General features: G+C 42.0%; 1 protein-coding gene across 12 annotated transcripts in view; it reads right to left on the reverse strand.

Annotated features, from left to right (window-relative positions):
- celf2 (cugbp, Elav-like family member 2) overlaps nt 1–16,321 on the reverse strand; it is a 281,076-nt gene that overhangs the window by 75,300 nt on the left and 189,455 nt on the right. For all 12 annotated transcript variants that reach the window (XM_084710971.1, XM_084710980.1, XM_084710983.1 and 9 more), the window contains one exon: nt 15,838–15,920. In XM_084710971.1, the coding sequence (XP_084567097.1) occupies nt 15,838–15,920 (83 nt within the window). The remainder of the gene's footprint in view (nt 1–15,837; nt 15,921–16,321) is intronic.

Here is a 16,321-nt window from a genome sequence, read left to right on the forward strand (position 1 = left end):
TATGTCTGTATGGAAGGAACATTATTTATTAAGCCTTCTCAGTAAAGTATAGCGCACAAGATACTTAAGGAAGGATAATTATTATTCGGCCGTCCGCACCTCGCTCCGGCCCCGTCTCTTGCGCGACCAGCGTTTACATTTGAGCTTTCTCTCTCCTACACCATGTATAATGCCATCAAATGATAAGTTGATGGGCTCAGGTGCTAGCTTTCTAAGCAGGTATCACTGATGCGTTCAAGCAGCCTATTCATTCATCCTGTGGAATCTGTGGCATCACAGGGATTCCAATATTTGTCATGCGTCTTCTCGGCTGTTGCAGCCCAAGCAGACCTGTAACTCCGTGAGATGAAGTTCAAGTGTCTTTATTGTCCTTATGCTTACACATAACGAAATTTTGTTTGGTAGTTCTCGGTGCATAGTTACGATAAAAAAAACAAAAAAAAAAAAAAAAAAACAAAAAAAAAAAAAAACAAAAAAAAAAAAAAAAAAAACCTAGTAACATAATATGTGCAAGAGTCGGCAGCCATACAGGGAATTATGTCGATAGGTAAGTGCAATCAGTGTGAGTCCAGTCCTCCCTTTAGAGAACTACAGTCATGATTTCCAAATTCCTCCTGCGCTGTCATACATATCAAAAGTTCAGTTCTCTCCCTCCATGAGCCTCTCATCTTCGTCAGCGCGTCATCTTCAGAGTCGCCCTTATTTAGCTCCTGGATATGGCGTCCTCCGTGCCAATCTGCGGTTTGTCTCTTAGACGAAGGCTGCGCTCCGACTGCTGATGTCTTCATGCTAGTTCGCTGGTTGGCGCTCCCTCTAACGAGCTGGCGCAGTCCTCTGATTCTTACTTTTTTTGGGGGGGGTGGGGGTTTCACGGATGCGGGTCTATCCGTAGTTTCGGGAGTGTTTTCTTCAAGGCAGTGGTCGCTGCCACCGGCCTCCCTCCTCTGCCAGTTTCGATCGCACCCTGCGCTATAAGAGAGATATTTATTCAGTCTCATGCCAGGTTTTGGGGCTTGCAGGAAGTGCAACGCATTCAGTGTTATGCGTCAATCATGTCGGCATCATCAATATAGTGCGCTCCTCTTCAAGAGATCATGCCATCATGAGGCAAGACAAAGGCAGCTTTATTTATATAGCACCATCCAGACTCAAGGCAATTAAAGGTGCTTTACAGATTTTAGAAATCAAAAAATTGCTTTTGAATTCATTAAGACAAGCAAGTATATTGTTAAATCATTATGGGGATGGCATTTAAAGCATACATAAGCGAAGCAACAGCATATCATAAATAAATAAAAGGTTCATATTGACTTCATTGGTAAGCTGTAGTAGGTAATAGTGTTTAAGCCCTGTTTTTTATCAAGCTAATAGTTAAGCTGATCTCAGGTATTTTGGAAGTGTTCCACAAGGGAGAGCATAGAAAGTAAGGCTGCTCACCTTGCTTGGTTCAGATCCTGTGAATACTGAATACCTGTTCCAGATGATCTGAGGGGTCTGCTCTTTCATACCAGTAATCAGATGTATTAAGGCCTAGACCTTTCAGTGCTGTATAGACAAGTAAAAAGAAGTTAAGTCCTGAGAAGCATCACGTAGTCTTCATCATTTACTTCATCATCACTGCCCGACACATGCCTGATCATTCTAACTTTTGAGCTGATGCTCTCTCCCATCAATTCCAGACTTTCTGACGACTTTGCCCAGGTGCCAGCAGTTCCTGCTAAGGCTTCCACCCAAGGTCCCTTCTTCCCCAGACTGTTTCAACCTGGCTAAGTGTTGTTAAGAGCGTTCAGTTTCTCCTAGTATACCCGGTCACTCTGTCTGTTCACTGTTCTATTGTGTAGGTGTTATAGCTCTCAATATGCAATTTTCGACGCAGTATTCATTACTATTTTATAGCTCTTGGAACTAGAGGATTTTCTACTCCTTCTAAATCATTTACCCTAATATAGTCATTACGTTAGATCTGGTTTCATTTCATCACTACCGTCAAGTCCTGTTACTTATTGCGGCGGCGCATGCTAGTGTGGCGTCGTTGAAAAAATGAATGAATGAATGAATGAATGAATGAATAAATAAATATAAATAATTAATAAATAAATGCATAAATAAATATAAATAAATACATACATAAATAATAAATAATAAAATAAAATAATAATAAATAAAATAAATAGATAGATAATTAAATAAATATAAAATGTGACCAATCACTATCCTCACTCTCCACTGTTCCTACTCAGGGAATTCCTTATCAAATGTGGGTCTACTATCTTTCAAGAAGGTTCTTGTTAATGTTTAATAATGGATTTTGTATCCACAGCAAATTCAGGACAGCCTCTTCAGCTGTCTCTTATGCAAATCAAGGCATTCTCCCTCATCCCTGCTACAACCAGGCTGCTGGTCATGTCTGCTTCACGTCCTACATTTATCCAGTCATCAGTGCTGTGTGCTAATCAAATACCTCTGAACTCTTATTTTCAGTTTAAACAACATATAACTGGTGGTGGTGCTTGATCCATGGTGTATACATCTTCTCTATTTCACTTCTGTGCAATTTCAGCGTTCATCTTGTTCTCTGTACCTTTCCATTCTCATATATTCGATCAGGCGCTCAGCAAGCATTGCCTTCCTATCCTATCTCATTCTAGATAAGCAAAACTGGTCAGTGGACCTCATGCAAAAACCTCCATGCTGCAACTCTGTCTATTCCAACGACCAGGTGATTGCCGGCGTTGCCTCCCTATCCTGTCTTTCTTCAAGTCAAGTGAAAACTGGTCAGTGGACCTCATGCAAAAAAAAAAAAAAAAAAAAAAAAAAAAAAAAAAAAAAAAAAAATCCTCTTGCTGCAACTCTGTCTATTTCCAATGACCAGGCCAAATGCCGGCATTGCCTCCCTATCCTTTGTTTCAAAAAAAAAAAAAAAAAAAAAAAAAAAAAAAAAAAAAAAAAAAAAAAAAATCCTCTTGCTGCAACTCTGTCTCTTTCCAATGACCAGGCCAAATGCCGGCATTGCCTCCCTATCCTTTGTTTCAAAAAAAAAAAAAAAAAAAAAAAAAAAAAAAAAAAATCCTCTTGCTGCAACTCTGTCTATTTCCAATGACCAGGCCAAATGCCGGCATTGCCTCCCTATCCTTTGTTTCAAAAAAAAAAAAAAAAAAAAAAAAAAAAAAATCCTCTTGCTGCAACTCTGTCTATTTCCAATGACCAGGCCAAATGCCGGCATTGCCTCCCTATCCTTTGTTTCAAAAAAAAAAAAAAAAAAAAAAAAAAAAAAAATCCTCTTGCTGCAACTCTGTCTCTTTCCAATGACCAGGCCAAATGCCGGCATTGCCTCCCTATCCTTTGTTTCAAAAAAAAAAAAAAAAAAAAAAAAAAAAAAAAAAAAAAAAAAAAAAAAAAAAATCCTCTTGCTGCAACTCTGTCTATTTCCAATGACCAGGCCAAATGCCGGCATTGCCTCTCTATCCTGTCTTTGGGCTACAAGCGTCGCCTATCTGTGCATCTCCGTCATTTCTTTGATCGTACACCTTTATTTCTTTAGTTGGTCTGACCTTCTTCCAACCGTATCCAGAGCACCCTTTGTTCATTCTTTCAGTATTGTCTAGTCCTCATCACAGTGTTTACTACTCCTCACCTCAGGCATACTTTTCCTTTTACCAACCCTCTGGTCATTCAGCCTTTCTGTGGCTGCCTTCTTTTTTTTTGGGGGGGGGTTAGGTTTTTTTCCTTCAGTCACTCTACTTCCTTCTTTGCATGCAGCCTATTGCGGTAGACCCCACATTGGCTGTGCTCTCTCACCTCTGCTTGCACAATCCTAGTTGCCTAATTCACCCAGTCCATTGTATTCTGATCGCATTTCTTTATTGCTTACTACCATCTCCTTTCAGCTTGTTGTGCTTTCATTTTTTATTTTTGTGCCTAACTCTTATGGTTTATCTCATTAGAATTGTGCTGTCTGCTGAGGTAAGGATGCATGATTTAATCTGAGTATCCTCTCTTATTATTTAATTTTTTTTGGGGGGGGGTTCTCTTCTCTACAGCTTCATCACCCCCATTCATATATATTTATAGTATATACATATTGTTTCACCTCAATGGGGTCTAACCGCCAAAGACTGTTCATGTTTCATATATGTCATGCATGTGCCAATAAACCATTTCCCTTTTACTCTTAGTCTCTCCTGATTGAAATGAAGCTCAGCGTAAGTTCAATCAGGAAGACCTTCTATTACACTGCCTTCATTCATAAATTTCCTTTACTCCAGCTCTCCCCTTCTATTCCCTCTAATCAGCTGTTTGTGGGCGTTCACCTTCGTCTTTACTATCCAATCAGATTTTGCCACGGTCGCGATAGCCAGTCAATTTGCTGCTGCCAAACTTTAAATCGCCTCTGTTTTTGCTCCATCAGTTGTCATTCAGTCAGTAGCGCGACCCTCCTCCACCCCTCTCTCCTCCAGTCATTGGACCCAGGTAGCCACAAGATGTTCACCTCGATCCTCCCTGAAGCCCTCTCCTCCAGTCTTCAGGTCCAGGAAGCAGGAGTCTACAGCCACACGGTGTTCACCTCGATCCTCCCCGACGCCCTCTCCTCCAATCTTCAAGTCCAGGCAGCAGGAGTCCAGAGCCACTTCACCTCACCAGTCTCTGCTTCGCACCTCTTCACCACCACCACCAGTGTCTAGACCCCGGGGGGTTCTCTTCTCTACAGCTTCATCACCCCCATTCATATATATTTATAGTATATACATATTGTTTCACCTCAATGGGGTCTAACCGCCAAAGACTGTTCATGTTTCATATATGTCATGCATGTGCCAATAAACCATTTCCCTTTTACTCTTAGTCTCTCCTGATTGAAATAAAACTCTTTGCAAAGTCAGTCTTTATCGACAAGTGGAACTCTACAAACATAAGGCTGAAGCTTCTAATTGTGTGATTTTTATCCTTAATGTTTCGGTACATCTTAGAGGCAGATTATCAGATACTGTTTTCTTTCAAATCTGAATGTCATCAGCCGGCTAAAACACACTGAAAACACCGAGGCCTGCAGTGTGAACACAGCCGCAGTCTTTACAGTCCATCATTTCTCAAGCGAGCGCACAAGTTCCCTTCAAAGGCTGCAAGCCTTCAGACCATGGGGGCTTTTTGCATGAAAGAATATGATTTCTCACATCACTGAAAATGATAATACACATTATCACTTACAGTCTGCGCTTCTGTCTGCAGCTCAGTCCACTAAACTTGAAATAATAAATGACCGATTAGATGACTTATGTCTTTGGATTGTAAATTGCTGCTTTTAAACCTTAACCTTGCTTGAGATCACACTTGCTTTGATGAGGCACTTTGATGTGCCTTTGGTTGCACGAACACACACAACCTTGCGCCTGTATTCTGGCAGCCGAGCGTCACTAATTATCTTGCCAGCAGAAAGGTAAGGGAGGTGGGGACCTGAGTGTGTGTGTGTATGTGTGTGTGTGTGCGCGCGCGCGTGTGTGTGGGGTCTCAGTGCGACAGTAGCTTTTAATGAGCCCCACGCTTCTTATCAAGCTTGGCGCTCGACAAACGCTCTGATCCGCCCACATGGAGGACGGGGCTCGACTGATCACGTCTGAAGCCCCCTCCCTCCCCGCGACCACCCACCCCACTCAGCACCCTCCCTCGCCCTCTCTCTCCTCCCCTCCCCTCACCGCCTCAGTGTCAGAATGAAATATCCTTGAGAGAAACTGTGAATCAAAGCGCTTTTCATCCTTTTTCACAAAGAGAAAGAGAGATGGAGAGGGAGAAAGATGGAAAGAGAGATTCAGCCGGACAAAAGAGGGAGACAGAGAGAGAAAAAGGGGGGAGGGATGGTGGGGGGGTGGGGGAGAGAGGGCAAGAGGTAGAGAAGAAAGAAAACGAGGATAAAGGACTGAACTTCTCCGAGCTGGAGGGCGCTCCAGAGGACACGTCCTAGATTAGCTCTCACCCCCTCCCTCACTTCATCCTTCCATCTCTCCACCCTCCTCCTTCCCTCCAACACAGCGTCAGTTCAGACGGAGAACCAGCAGCCCCGGGGCCCTCTTGGCGGGCGTCAGGGGGTGTGCGTGTGTGGGAGGGGGAGAAAAGGGGAGACACCGGGCATTTAGACATCTGTCAGCTACTAATGAAAGAGTTCAATTTAGTGGAAAATCTCAAACAACCTTGTCTGACAGGCTGGCTGACAGGCTTTAACTCGCCGCGTGCTGCTGCTGTTGTTAGTGTGTGTGTGTGTGTGTGTGTGTGTGTGTGTCAGCATGTGTGCTGTGTTAGCGTGGAGGGTGTGTGTGTGTCTCCGAGTGGATCAGTAGGGGGAAATTAAAATAAATAAATAAATAAATAATATGAAAGGGGAAAAAAACTGTAATGTAATAAACTCAGACTGTGCTGCGCTCTTAGAAATAAAGGTGCTAACTAGAACCGCAAAGGGTTCTTCAGCTCGTCACCATAGAAGCACACTTTTTTGGCTCCTGGTAGAACCTTTCATAAAGGTTCCATTTAGGATTCTTTAAGAAGGTTATACCCAGAACCTAACATAAACCGTTATACCTACAACCATCTGTGCAAGGAATCAATCACCCAGAAATCCCAAATAGGTTCTACAGAGAACCCTTCTATGGTGTAATGATTCCACCCAGAACCCTCTCTAGAGAATCTACCCAGAACCTTTGCTCCTTCTAAGGGAGCTAACAAGAACCCATCAGGGCCGTCTTCCAGTAATGTAGAACCCTCACAGGTGGTTTTACCAAGAACCATTTAAATTCCAAGGGCTTCATGTAGAACCCACCATAGCACACTGTCAGACTCCAAGGGTTTGATCAAGTCCCAACCAGGTGGTTCTGCTGAGAACCCTTTTGTATTCCAAGGGTTTTATGTAGAAACCACCCACATGGTTCCGCTGAGAACCCTTTTCACGGCTTTCATGCAAATCCCACACAAGGGTTCTTCAAAAACCCCTTTTTTATTTCAAAGATTTCATCTAGAACTCACTCACAAGGTTCTACTGAGGGCCCTTTTATATTCCAAGGGTTTAATCTAGAAACCACCCAGGTGTTTCTACCGAGAACCATTTATATTCCAAGGGTTTCATGTAGAACCCACCAACGGAGGATCTAATAATAAAGTATATTTAAAGGTTTCATCTGTAACCCTCTTGTCCTCTGAGGGTTCTATGAAGAACCACAGTGTTTTCTACAGATTTTAACAATCAGTGTTACAACTGCCACTGTTTATATCTACTCCAAGGAACTTTCACATTTTTTGAGACCCCTGTGGACAAAAGCAGCCGTATTTCCACTGTAATTATCACAAAACGTAGCATCAAAAATTAAATTATGTAAATAAAAATCTCCTCCAGCATCTTTTTAACTGACTAACGTTCTACTCGCTGCAACTTTGCCCTTCAGAAAGAACTCTTTTGGAACCCTCTTCTCTAAGAGTGTGGGGCATATGCCTGTGTGCACATAAAAGTGTGTGTGTGTGTGTGTGTTGAAGAGTCATGCAGGGGTGTAGATCAGTCCGTGCAGCAGGGGTCGGGTCTTATGGCTTTAAATCGCTCCGGGGGTACAGGGCATGTTTTTCCACGATAGATGGGTTATGGTGGGGTTTTTTCTGCGTGTGCGTGTGTGCGTGAAGGAGCATATTTAGACCTCACCAGTGCTATTAGAGTAGAGATGAACACACGGCTCTCCAGGCAGCACAGGCACACGCAGGCAGACGCACACACACTTTGTCTCCACCCCCCCAGAGCTTCATTAGCAGGTCATTAGAAACGACTTCAGTAAAAGCTGTTGTTCTTTACTCACCCGTCTTCACTGAAAAGACTGTCTTTGTGTCATGCAGATGACTCATTATTTTTGTTTTTTACTGGGAAGAAATGTGGCAAATTATTTATTTTCTTTTTACTTCCTATAGATGAATCCACCTGCTGATTTATGTGTTGTGCTCTCTAGCGATGCTTCTATTACTGAGGTCTAACTACAGTCTCACTGAAGCAAGAATTCTTGGATTTTTGACAATCAGCCGCTGACTTATCTAAAAGATGAAGGTATCCTGCGTTTATGTCGATGTTCAGTCTCAAAACACTCCTAAATCCACCTAGTATTCTTAATATCCAATATCCAAAAATGTTTGATAAAGGCAAAGGCATTTTAATGAAGAACTCCTTAGTGCTGCAGAGACCTGTCCTAAAAATCTTGTTCTACAGACGTAAGAAAATATGTTTGTTTGTTATAGACCCCAATATATGTCAGATCAGCTGTTTCGTTTCAGTGAAAATAAGAACCGTGATGCAAAAATGATCATATTGCAATCATAATATCTGTCAAAATAATAGTAATATTATTTTATTTGACCATTCCTGCAGCCCTAATGGCAACTTTGAATCAAATGAAGTCCCACAGGGGTCAATTCATGGCCCACTATTGTTTAATTATTATGCAGTTCTATCATTTCCAGGCTGCACGTTTTGTGCTTAATCTGACTGATAAGTCCATTTAGTGCTTGGCAAGTACGGAGCGAGAAAGTTCACATTTGGAGGAGGTGGATTGGATGGATGGATTAAACAAGACTTTCATCCAGGAGACTGGGGTTTGAGTCCTGTTTGAAATAAAAAATAAACATTTATTTAAAGTTCTGAATTACCTAAAATGTCCGTTCCATCACTACCATCACTTCTGTCATCTGACATATGTCATGTAGTTATTTTAACACAAACTACAATGTGTTTCTTAACCTGTCCAAGTAGTTTTAGTGCCTAAACCTTGTTAAATTGTGTTGAAATTCTACTTAACTATAGTACTAAGTATCTAATAGATTTTAATTTGCTCATGATTTTCTTCCATTGGCTCAAGGTTTGTTGCATCAGATTTCTCGCACACTTATTATTTTAGTCTTTCAGCACAACAAATTGTAGCCTAAAACATAATTACTGCAAATAATTTGTACTAATTGAAATTTACCTTAACTAAACGAGTTCCATTAAGCTGTAAAAATGTTCATTCAGCTCAGCAACTGCAAATAAAAGCCTATTTGTATGTTAAAATACACCCCAGAGAAAAGTTCATCAGCCACCACTGCTGCTTTCTATAGCTTTATTCTATACCTTGAATAAATTCTAAACCAGCTTACGGTGCCTTCAGTCATTATGTCATTTTGACCTTTGCTTTTCATTCTGAAGCACACCGAGTCTATGGCTGTTATATGAAATGTCCTACATAAATAAACTTGACTTTATGATGACGGATTGCGATATCATCATATCAAAAAAAACATTTCAGCGAGCCTGGCTCCGTGCAAAGGTAACAAAATACACCTGCCAGCCTAAACCCGACTAGCTAACACTTAACATCCAGGTTAGTTATTCTGTGCAAAAACCAAAGCGTAAAAAATGGTTAAAAAGTGAAATTCTGTTCATTCACTGAAAGTTAGCTGCAACATCAAGAATGATAGTGTTTTCTTTCACCTGCTTCCAAAGATTCTTCTCTATTCTAAAGCTTTACTGACTCATCACAGGACGACCTTGTTTACTGGAAACTACAGTGACGAGTGTCTTCCTCCTGCAGGAGACACAACAACTCGTGGGTGTGATCGGACCAATCTATGCTTTGCAAGAAAAAAAAAAGACACAACAACATCCAGGCAGTTTTTTGATACAGATCTGTAACATCTGAAAACAAGAAGCCTGAGCGATGCAACATCCCGTTCCTGTTCTGACCTGCGTAACGCTGTGGAAAACATGACTTCATCACTGAAGTATGACAGACAGCTCTGCAGCTGACATGAACATACACCTTCTGCCTGCATTAAATCGCATATGCATACATTTGGCACACATGCGCTGTCAGATCGCTGACGGATCTTCTGCAGAGACAGCTGAGGAGTGATGGGAAGAGACAGAGAGATGGCAGATATTTTTTTTTCCTCGCTGCCAAGTACCACAGACCCCTTTGCTGAATGCCCTCCTAAAAAAATGGCACCCGTTCAACTGTTCCTGCCCTAAACCAACATGGCTGCCGCTTGCCGCTGCCAATACCGGTGCCCTTTTCTCCAATTTGGCGCCCATCCAGCTTTCCACTCCGATTGCATCTCTCCCTGTTAGGGCCTTGGGTTTGGAAGGAGAGATGGAGCGAGGGTGGGGAAGAGTGCCAATACAAACATTGTTCCACCGGCTTTTTACAAGCCAGGAGAGTGGGGAAGTTAATAAGCAGGTATTGGTTTTTAACTGCGCCCCGTTTATTGCTTTGCCCTCGAGCGTGCTGGAGTGCTCCACTCCACCTTTTTACTGTCCATCTGCCCATCACTCCGCTAACCTCGCGTTCAATTTCTCCCTCCGCGTGTCAGCTCTCCTTTTGTCTTGCCTCGTTCTGCAATTAATTCACCGTCCTCATCATCCATTTTTTTTCCATCTCGTGCTGACTCCCCTCGCCTTTTTTTTTTTTTATTTTATTTTAAGCTGAGGTGTAACCAGTTTAAAATGCTGTTAAAATATTATAAACAAATCCTGCACAAACCACTTAATGATCTGTCATTATGCCACTATTGATTCAGGGGTTTGTAAGTGTGTGTGTGTGTGTGTGTGTGTGAGTGTACTGTATGTGCTGGTCCTCTTCACGCGCCTGTATATTAGGTTTTAACCACATCCGTCCGTCAATACTGGACTTTTATTAAAAATCGGATGTCAGCCAGTCAGTGTTGTCCAGCTCTGACATGATAAATATGACACAGGTTTAATTATATAGCTTTAATATTATGCTTTTGATCAATGTCGTCTGGGTTTAAATGGACAGTTTTAATTTTCTCTGCTCTTCAGAAGCTTTTCTGTACTGCCAAGATCTCAAATTAGTTTACTGGAGACTAAATTCGCCCAGTGCTCCCAGTAAAACATTTAATCCCACAGTTGGGACCTGCAGTTTCTAATCGTGTTGTCTCATCTTTGAAATGCAAACACTGAATGTAAATATGACTGTGTTTGTGTACAAGAAAACTCCACAGGGGACATTTAAGTATCAGGTATTTAACAATCAAACTTAATTAGATTTAAAGATGGGTTAGTGCATTCGTAATACAGCATGAATATTCTGAATAATGTAACTCACAGATGTTGGAATTAGAGTTGTAGCATCAGCCTTGAGATTTCTTCAGCTCCCTTTTCATCAGCTTCCCTTGACTGCACTAAACCGTGGCGGCCAACTTAAATTTGGCACAGTCTGTCTGACTGAGTGTTAGACAGTCCCAAAATTGCTGATATGCTATGTATACTGTAGAGCTTCATCAGATCAGTCCATCCATGTCAGAGGTCAAGCAGGAAATAATTAAATAAAATCAAGACGGACAGAGCGGCGTTGGAGTGGAAAAAGTCTCAAGGCTGAGGCTGTAAAAGTCAACACATTTTAACTCAACTAATTTGTATACACACACACTCTACTCGTGTCTAAAAGGGAACCCTAGATTTGCAAATTTGTGCGCCGTGTTTCTTCACCCTGCACAGCTGAACAACAATAAGATCAGGTGCAGGGGGAAGTGTTTTGTTACATTATGTAGTGATGTTAACCAACCAGGTTAACCAACAGGTGGTGGGTCGACTTGTAAGAAAACACCATGGGTTCGGGTGAATGGGTCAAGTGACAAAGCAGCAGTTGTCTCCCTCTCAAACACACACATGCTGCTGCAGAGGTGAGCACAGCAGTGCATCCAGTGCGCCGTCAGCCACATGTGAACTAGTGTTTCGTCAAATTTCACTCGTGCTATAAAGGGAAAAAGAGGGACAGCACGAAAGGGACAAGAGGCAAAGCCCAGAGTTCACGTCTTTGATGAAGCAATACTTGTTTTGTTCCATTCTATGGTGAAGAACACGCTGGAGCAATTTGTTTAATAGTCTCGATGTTTCCGTTACTGTGCGCAGGGGAGAAACAGCGCACTCTGACAGCTTCTCTGATTTCAGCTGCAGGATCAGCACACTGGAGAGCGTAGAGCACAGAGCGACCCTCACAGTTGTCCTTCTTCAATGCATGAAGTTGTTGAGTAAACGTCAGTAAAGCCAACATAAAAAGCACCTCCAAAAGAATAGCGCTTCAAAATGGAGCGCCAGACTAAAGCGCCTCTTGTATTTCAGATTAGTTGTGGGCGGCTATTGAAAGAAAAATTAACCGAAACAGACACTCCTATCACAAACAAAGTTATGTATATTTGCACATTATGACTGCTTGTCCAGATAAAACAACTACACTAACACTGATATAGCGTCTCTGACATAAACGCATATAAAGCTATACCTGATTGCTGAATGCTATAGCTTTATAAGCTCTTTTTAAGCTTTTTTGTTGTTCCTGAAGATCGAAGAACACTTTTCTGTCTTTTTCCACTTCTGGAACCAAACGTCTGCCCTTGCAAGCAACTATCAATCCAAATTTGTTGGTGTGCAACTTCAAACAGCCCCAAACATAACAACTAGATAGAGATGCCGCAGGAGAGAGGAGCTACAGCGAGGAGGAGGGATGACCAGACAGAACACAGGGAGGGAGGGTGTTATGGTGTAGAAGAAGGCGATTTCATGTTCCTATAATCCTGAAACTGCTGCAGTATGTGTCCTCCCCAGGGCTGTTTCACACCTCCAACAAGGGGATAAGTGACTAACTCTCACGGCGGAGTGAAACAGACCAAATTTAACATACTTATTCCACGAGCAATTAACACGGTGACTCTGTGCAAAACAACAAGCTTGACTTCGAATTGGGAACCCGAGCACAAATCCCGGGTAGCTCTTGTGGGATTCGCAGTATCCACCCTGTCCTGCCCAGGGGGGGGGTGTGAGGGAAGTATCCGCTGATCCAACTGACAGAAGCGAGCGAATTCAGGCGCTCAACTGATGAGATTCCAGTTAGCCGGTGCAGCCAAGAAGAGAGGCGGGGAAGCAGCCAATAGCCCAACAGAAGGGATCAGGGGGCCTCTAAATATCCACCCTGGGCTAAAAGAGTGAGAGTGTGAGCAAGCTCCGGCCCACTTCCTCTATCGCTCTCCTGGGCCACAGACAGGAACAATAGAGGAGAATGGAACAGACAGCATGAAAGAAAGGCAATGCCACAGCATCAACACACTCCTTTGTAGTCAAGCGCATTCACAAGTGTCCAGATATAAAGAAACTAGATGCAAGCGAGCATGCAAACACATGTCTTTTCAAGAGTTTCTGACCTCAAGAAGTGCTGATAATATTCAGAACGATGTGTGCACAATGGACATGCACGCCACATGCTGACATGATGCACATTTCTGCAGATTGCACAAAACAATAACACAAATGTATGGTGGAACAGTTGCAGTGATATTGAAAAGTAATAAAAGTAAAAGTACTTGTAATATTGCACGTAAAACAGCACATAATATTATAGCATTGTTCTCAGTGTCTGATGTTTCTGATAATCGATAAATGCATTTAGCCCAGTGCTATTTTGCCACAGTGGCTAATTAAGCTTCTATAATAATGTTTTTAGGAGTTTCATCTTTTGGCTGAACTCATTGCTGCTGGATAGGCCTGCACATCAAATTACCTGATGTGTTGATTAAAGTCTGACTACATCTGCCAAATCAAAGGGACTACTTAACACCAATTGGTTTCATGCAATTCCTCCCACATATCACCAATTGGCGGTGGTAAAAGGTGGCCATGTGCTGGAAAAGGAAGACAAGAAAAAGACTGCTTGTGGATGAACACAACGCAGATTTAAAAATATCTTCAAGTCCATGTAAAGCAGCGTTCAGAGTGTCTAGCTTCTGTATTGTGATGATTTTCAGAGTGAAACAGGACAGGCAGGTGGGCCATAATGTTGGGAGGAACGTTGAAAAGTGGACCCGTCATAACCAGACGTACCAAACTGTTGCTAGGTAACTCACAACTGAATCTTTGTGCTGCTGATAAGTGAGGACTGATTGATTGATGAATGTCATGATATTATTGTTTGAAATTGTTTCAAGCCTGCATAAGGACACATATATATTTTAGTGGAAGAAAACATGGTTGGATTTCGATGTATGAATACAGAGAGATGGATTTTCTTTGTAGTTTTTGATATACAGTGTTACAGAGGTGCACAATATGAGAGGGGATGTCATCTAAAATGGTTAAAAAGCCAATTACAAAGTGTTTGTTAGGCCTCAAGGACACACTCGATACAATGGATTTTTTTTTACAGCAGATATTTCAACTTTTAAAAGTACAGATGTTACTAACATTTATGATAGAGCCTTTCTGTTCTCTAAGCCATGACAATATGTGTGGTTCCATCAACACGTTTTTGTGCATAAGTTGAAGTATTAAATCTGAAAAGTTTGATGAAACAGCAGCATTTGTAAAAAAAACTTCCTCAATCTCTCAAACAACTTCTAATCTTTGCTTGTTCTTGCTGTTTTCTAAAAAGAGTTCATCCTCTTAATTGGAGATGGAAACCCAAATAGATTCTGAAATATTAGTTCTGATCAGCTGTTTCCACTCTGACATCGCCTCCATGGCTCTTTCATACATACATGATCGATCCACGCAGACCTGATGTAACCGTCCTTCATTATTAAATTGATCTAAAAGAAATGTCAGATTTCCATCTTGTTTTCAACATTGTTTTTCATCGTTTGAGTTTCGACTGGCACTCGAAATGATATGATCTTGTTGTGGCCTCTTCAAGCATTCACACGCCTTTTCTTTTGCCAGTTTAGATGAATTTCTTCTCAATAAACTCCTAATAATCACATAACCGTAGTGGATGGAACCAAGCATTCACTCGCATTTTGTTTTGCTAAATTACTTGAACTTTGGTAAAAATTTGTTATGTATTCACTATTGTATTTTTTGACTGGAGTTTTGTTTTTTAATTTGTTTTGGGTGGAGCAATACAGTTGAAAACTGTAACTGGCACATGAATTCATTCTTGGTGACTCAACTCATAATAATCGCGCAACAGCAGTGAATAGAAACAAGCACTGACTTGAATTTTATTTAGCAGATTTTCTTAAACTTTGGATAAAATTTGCAGTACATTTCTTCCACTTGAGTTTTATTTTACTTCCTGCGATGAACCAACTCCTAATAATTGCTCAACAGTAGTGGATGGAACCGAACATTCACTTGCATTTTCTTTTGCCAAAAGATTCAATTTAGAAGTTGTGATACATTTGCTATTGTATTTTTTGCCCCTGTTTTATTTTGTCCCTTCTTGTGGGTGGAGCAATACGGTTGATAATATAACTGGCACAAGAATTCATTCCTGATAAATCAGCTCCTAATAATCGTATGCCAGTAGTGGAGGGAACCAAGCACTTACTCGCATTTTTTGCTGATTTTGGCTCCTTGAAATTTGGGTAAAAGTTGAAATACATCTGAATGGAAACATGGCTACTGTGACAGTGTGCCAGCATGCACAAAACCAAGACCCCGACCCTGAAGCAGCGAAATGGAATCCAGTGAGAAAATAATGTAATAAAAATGCCTACAAGCAAACTCAACATCGCAGCTTTAACATCGACTTCTCTGTTTGAACTTTCTTCCACAAACTAACACTGACAGTCAGTTGCTCACCTGCTCACACTTTTGCTCCCTTGGTCACTCACACACTTGCTAATGCACTCTGGCAGGAGTGCAACACACTGATGTTCATACCCGCGTATTCACACACACACACACACACACACACACACACACACACACACACACACACACACACACACACACACACACACACACACAGGTTGGGGCGGGGCCGCCTCAGGGTGCTGCTGTAAGTGTGTGATTAGAGGAGAAAAGTCGGCAGAGGAGAATCGAGGACACACACTCACCCCTGTTAAGGTCTTTATGTTATGCAGTGCATTCTGGGCTTCAAGGGCAGCTTTCCTTGTGTAAAACGTGACAAAACAGCAGCCTGGGGAGAGACAGAGAGAGAGAGAGAGAGAGGAGGGTGAGCATAAGGAGCAACAAAGAGCATTTTCTCTATTCATCTGCCTGGCATCACCTGTCGACACTGGCAGACGCTGAGTGAATGTTAAGGACGAAACATCCGAGCCGAGAGGAAGGGAGCGCTTTTGGATTCGTTTCAACGCTGATGACTTGAGCCCCGAGGAAGAGAGCACACACAGCGACACACACACACACACACACACACACACACACACACACACACACACACACACACACACACACACACACAATACAAAGACACAGAAAAAGAGAAGGAGAAAGAGAAAGAGGAGGTGGTGGTGGAGGGAGGGGTTGCCTTTTCATTAATCCGTGAGTAATCTGTGAACAGTTACCCACTCACTCATT

The sequence above is a fragment of the Lutjanus erythropterus genome, chromosome 22 (assembly GCF_056507025.1).
Source record: "Lutjanus erythropterus isolate fLutEry1 chromosome 22, fLutEry1.hap2, whole genome shotgun sequence".
Classification (NCBI taxonomy): Eukaryota; Metazoa; Chordata; class Actinopteri; order Lutjaniformes; family Lutjanidae; genus Lutjanus; species Lutjanus erythropterus.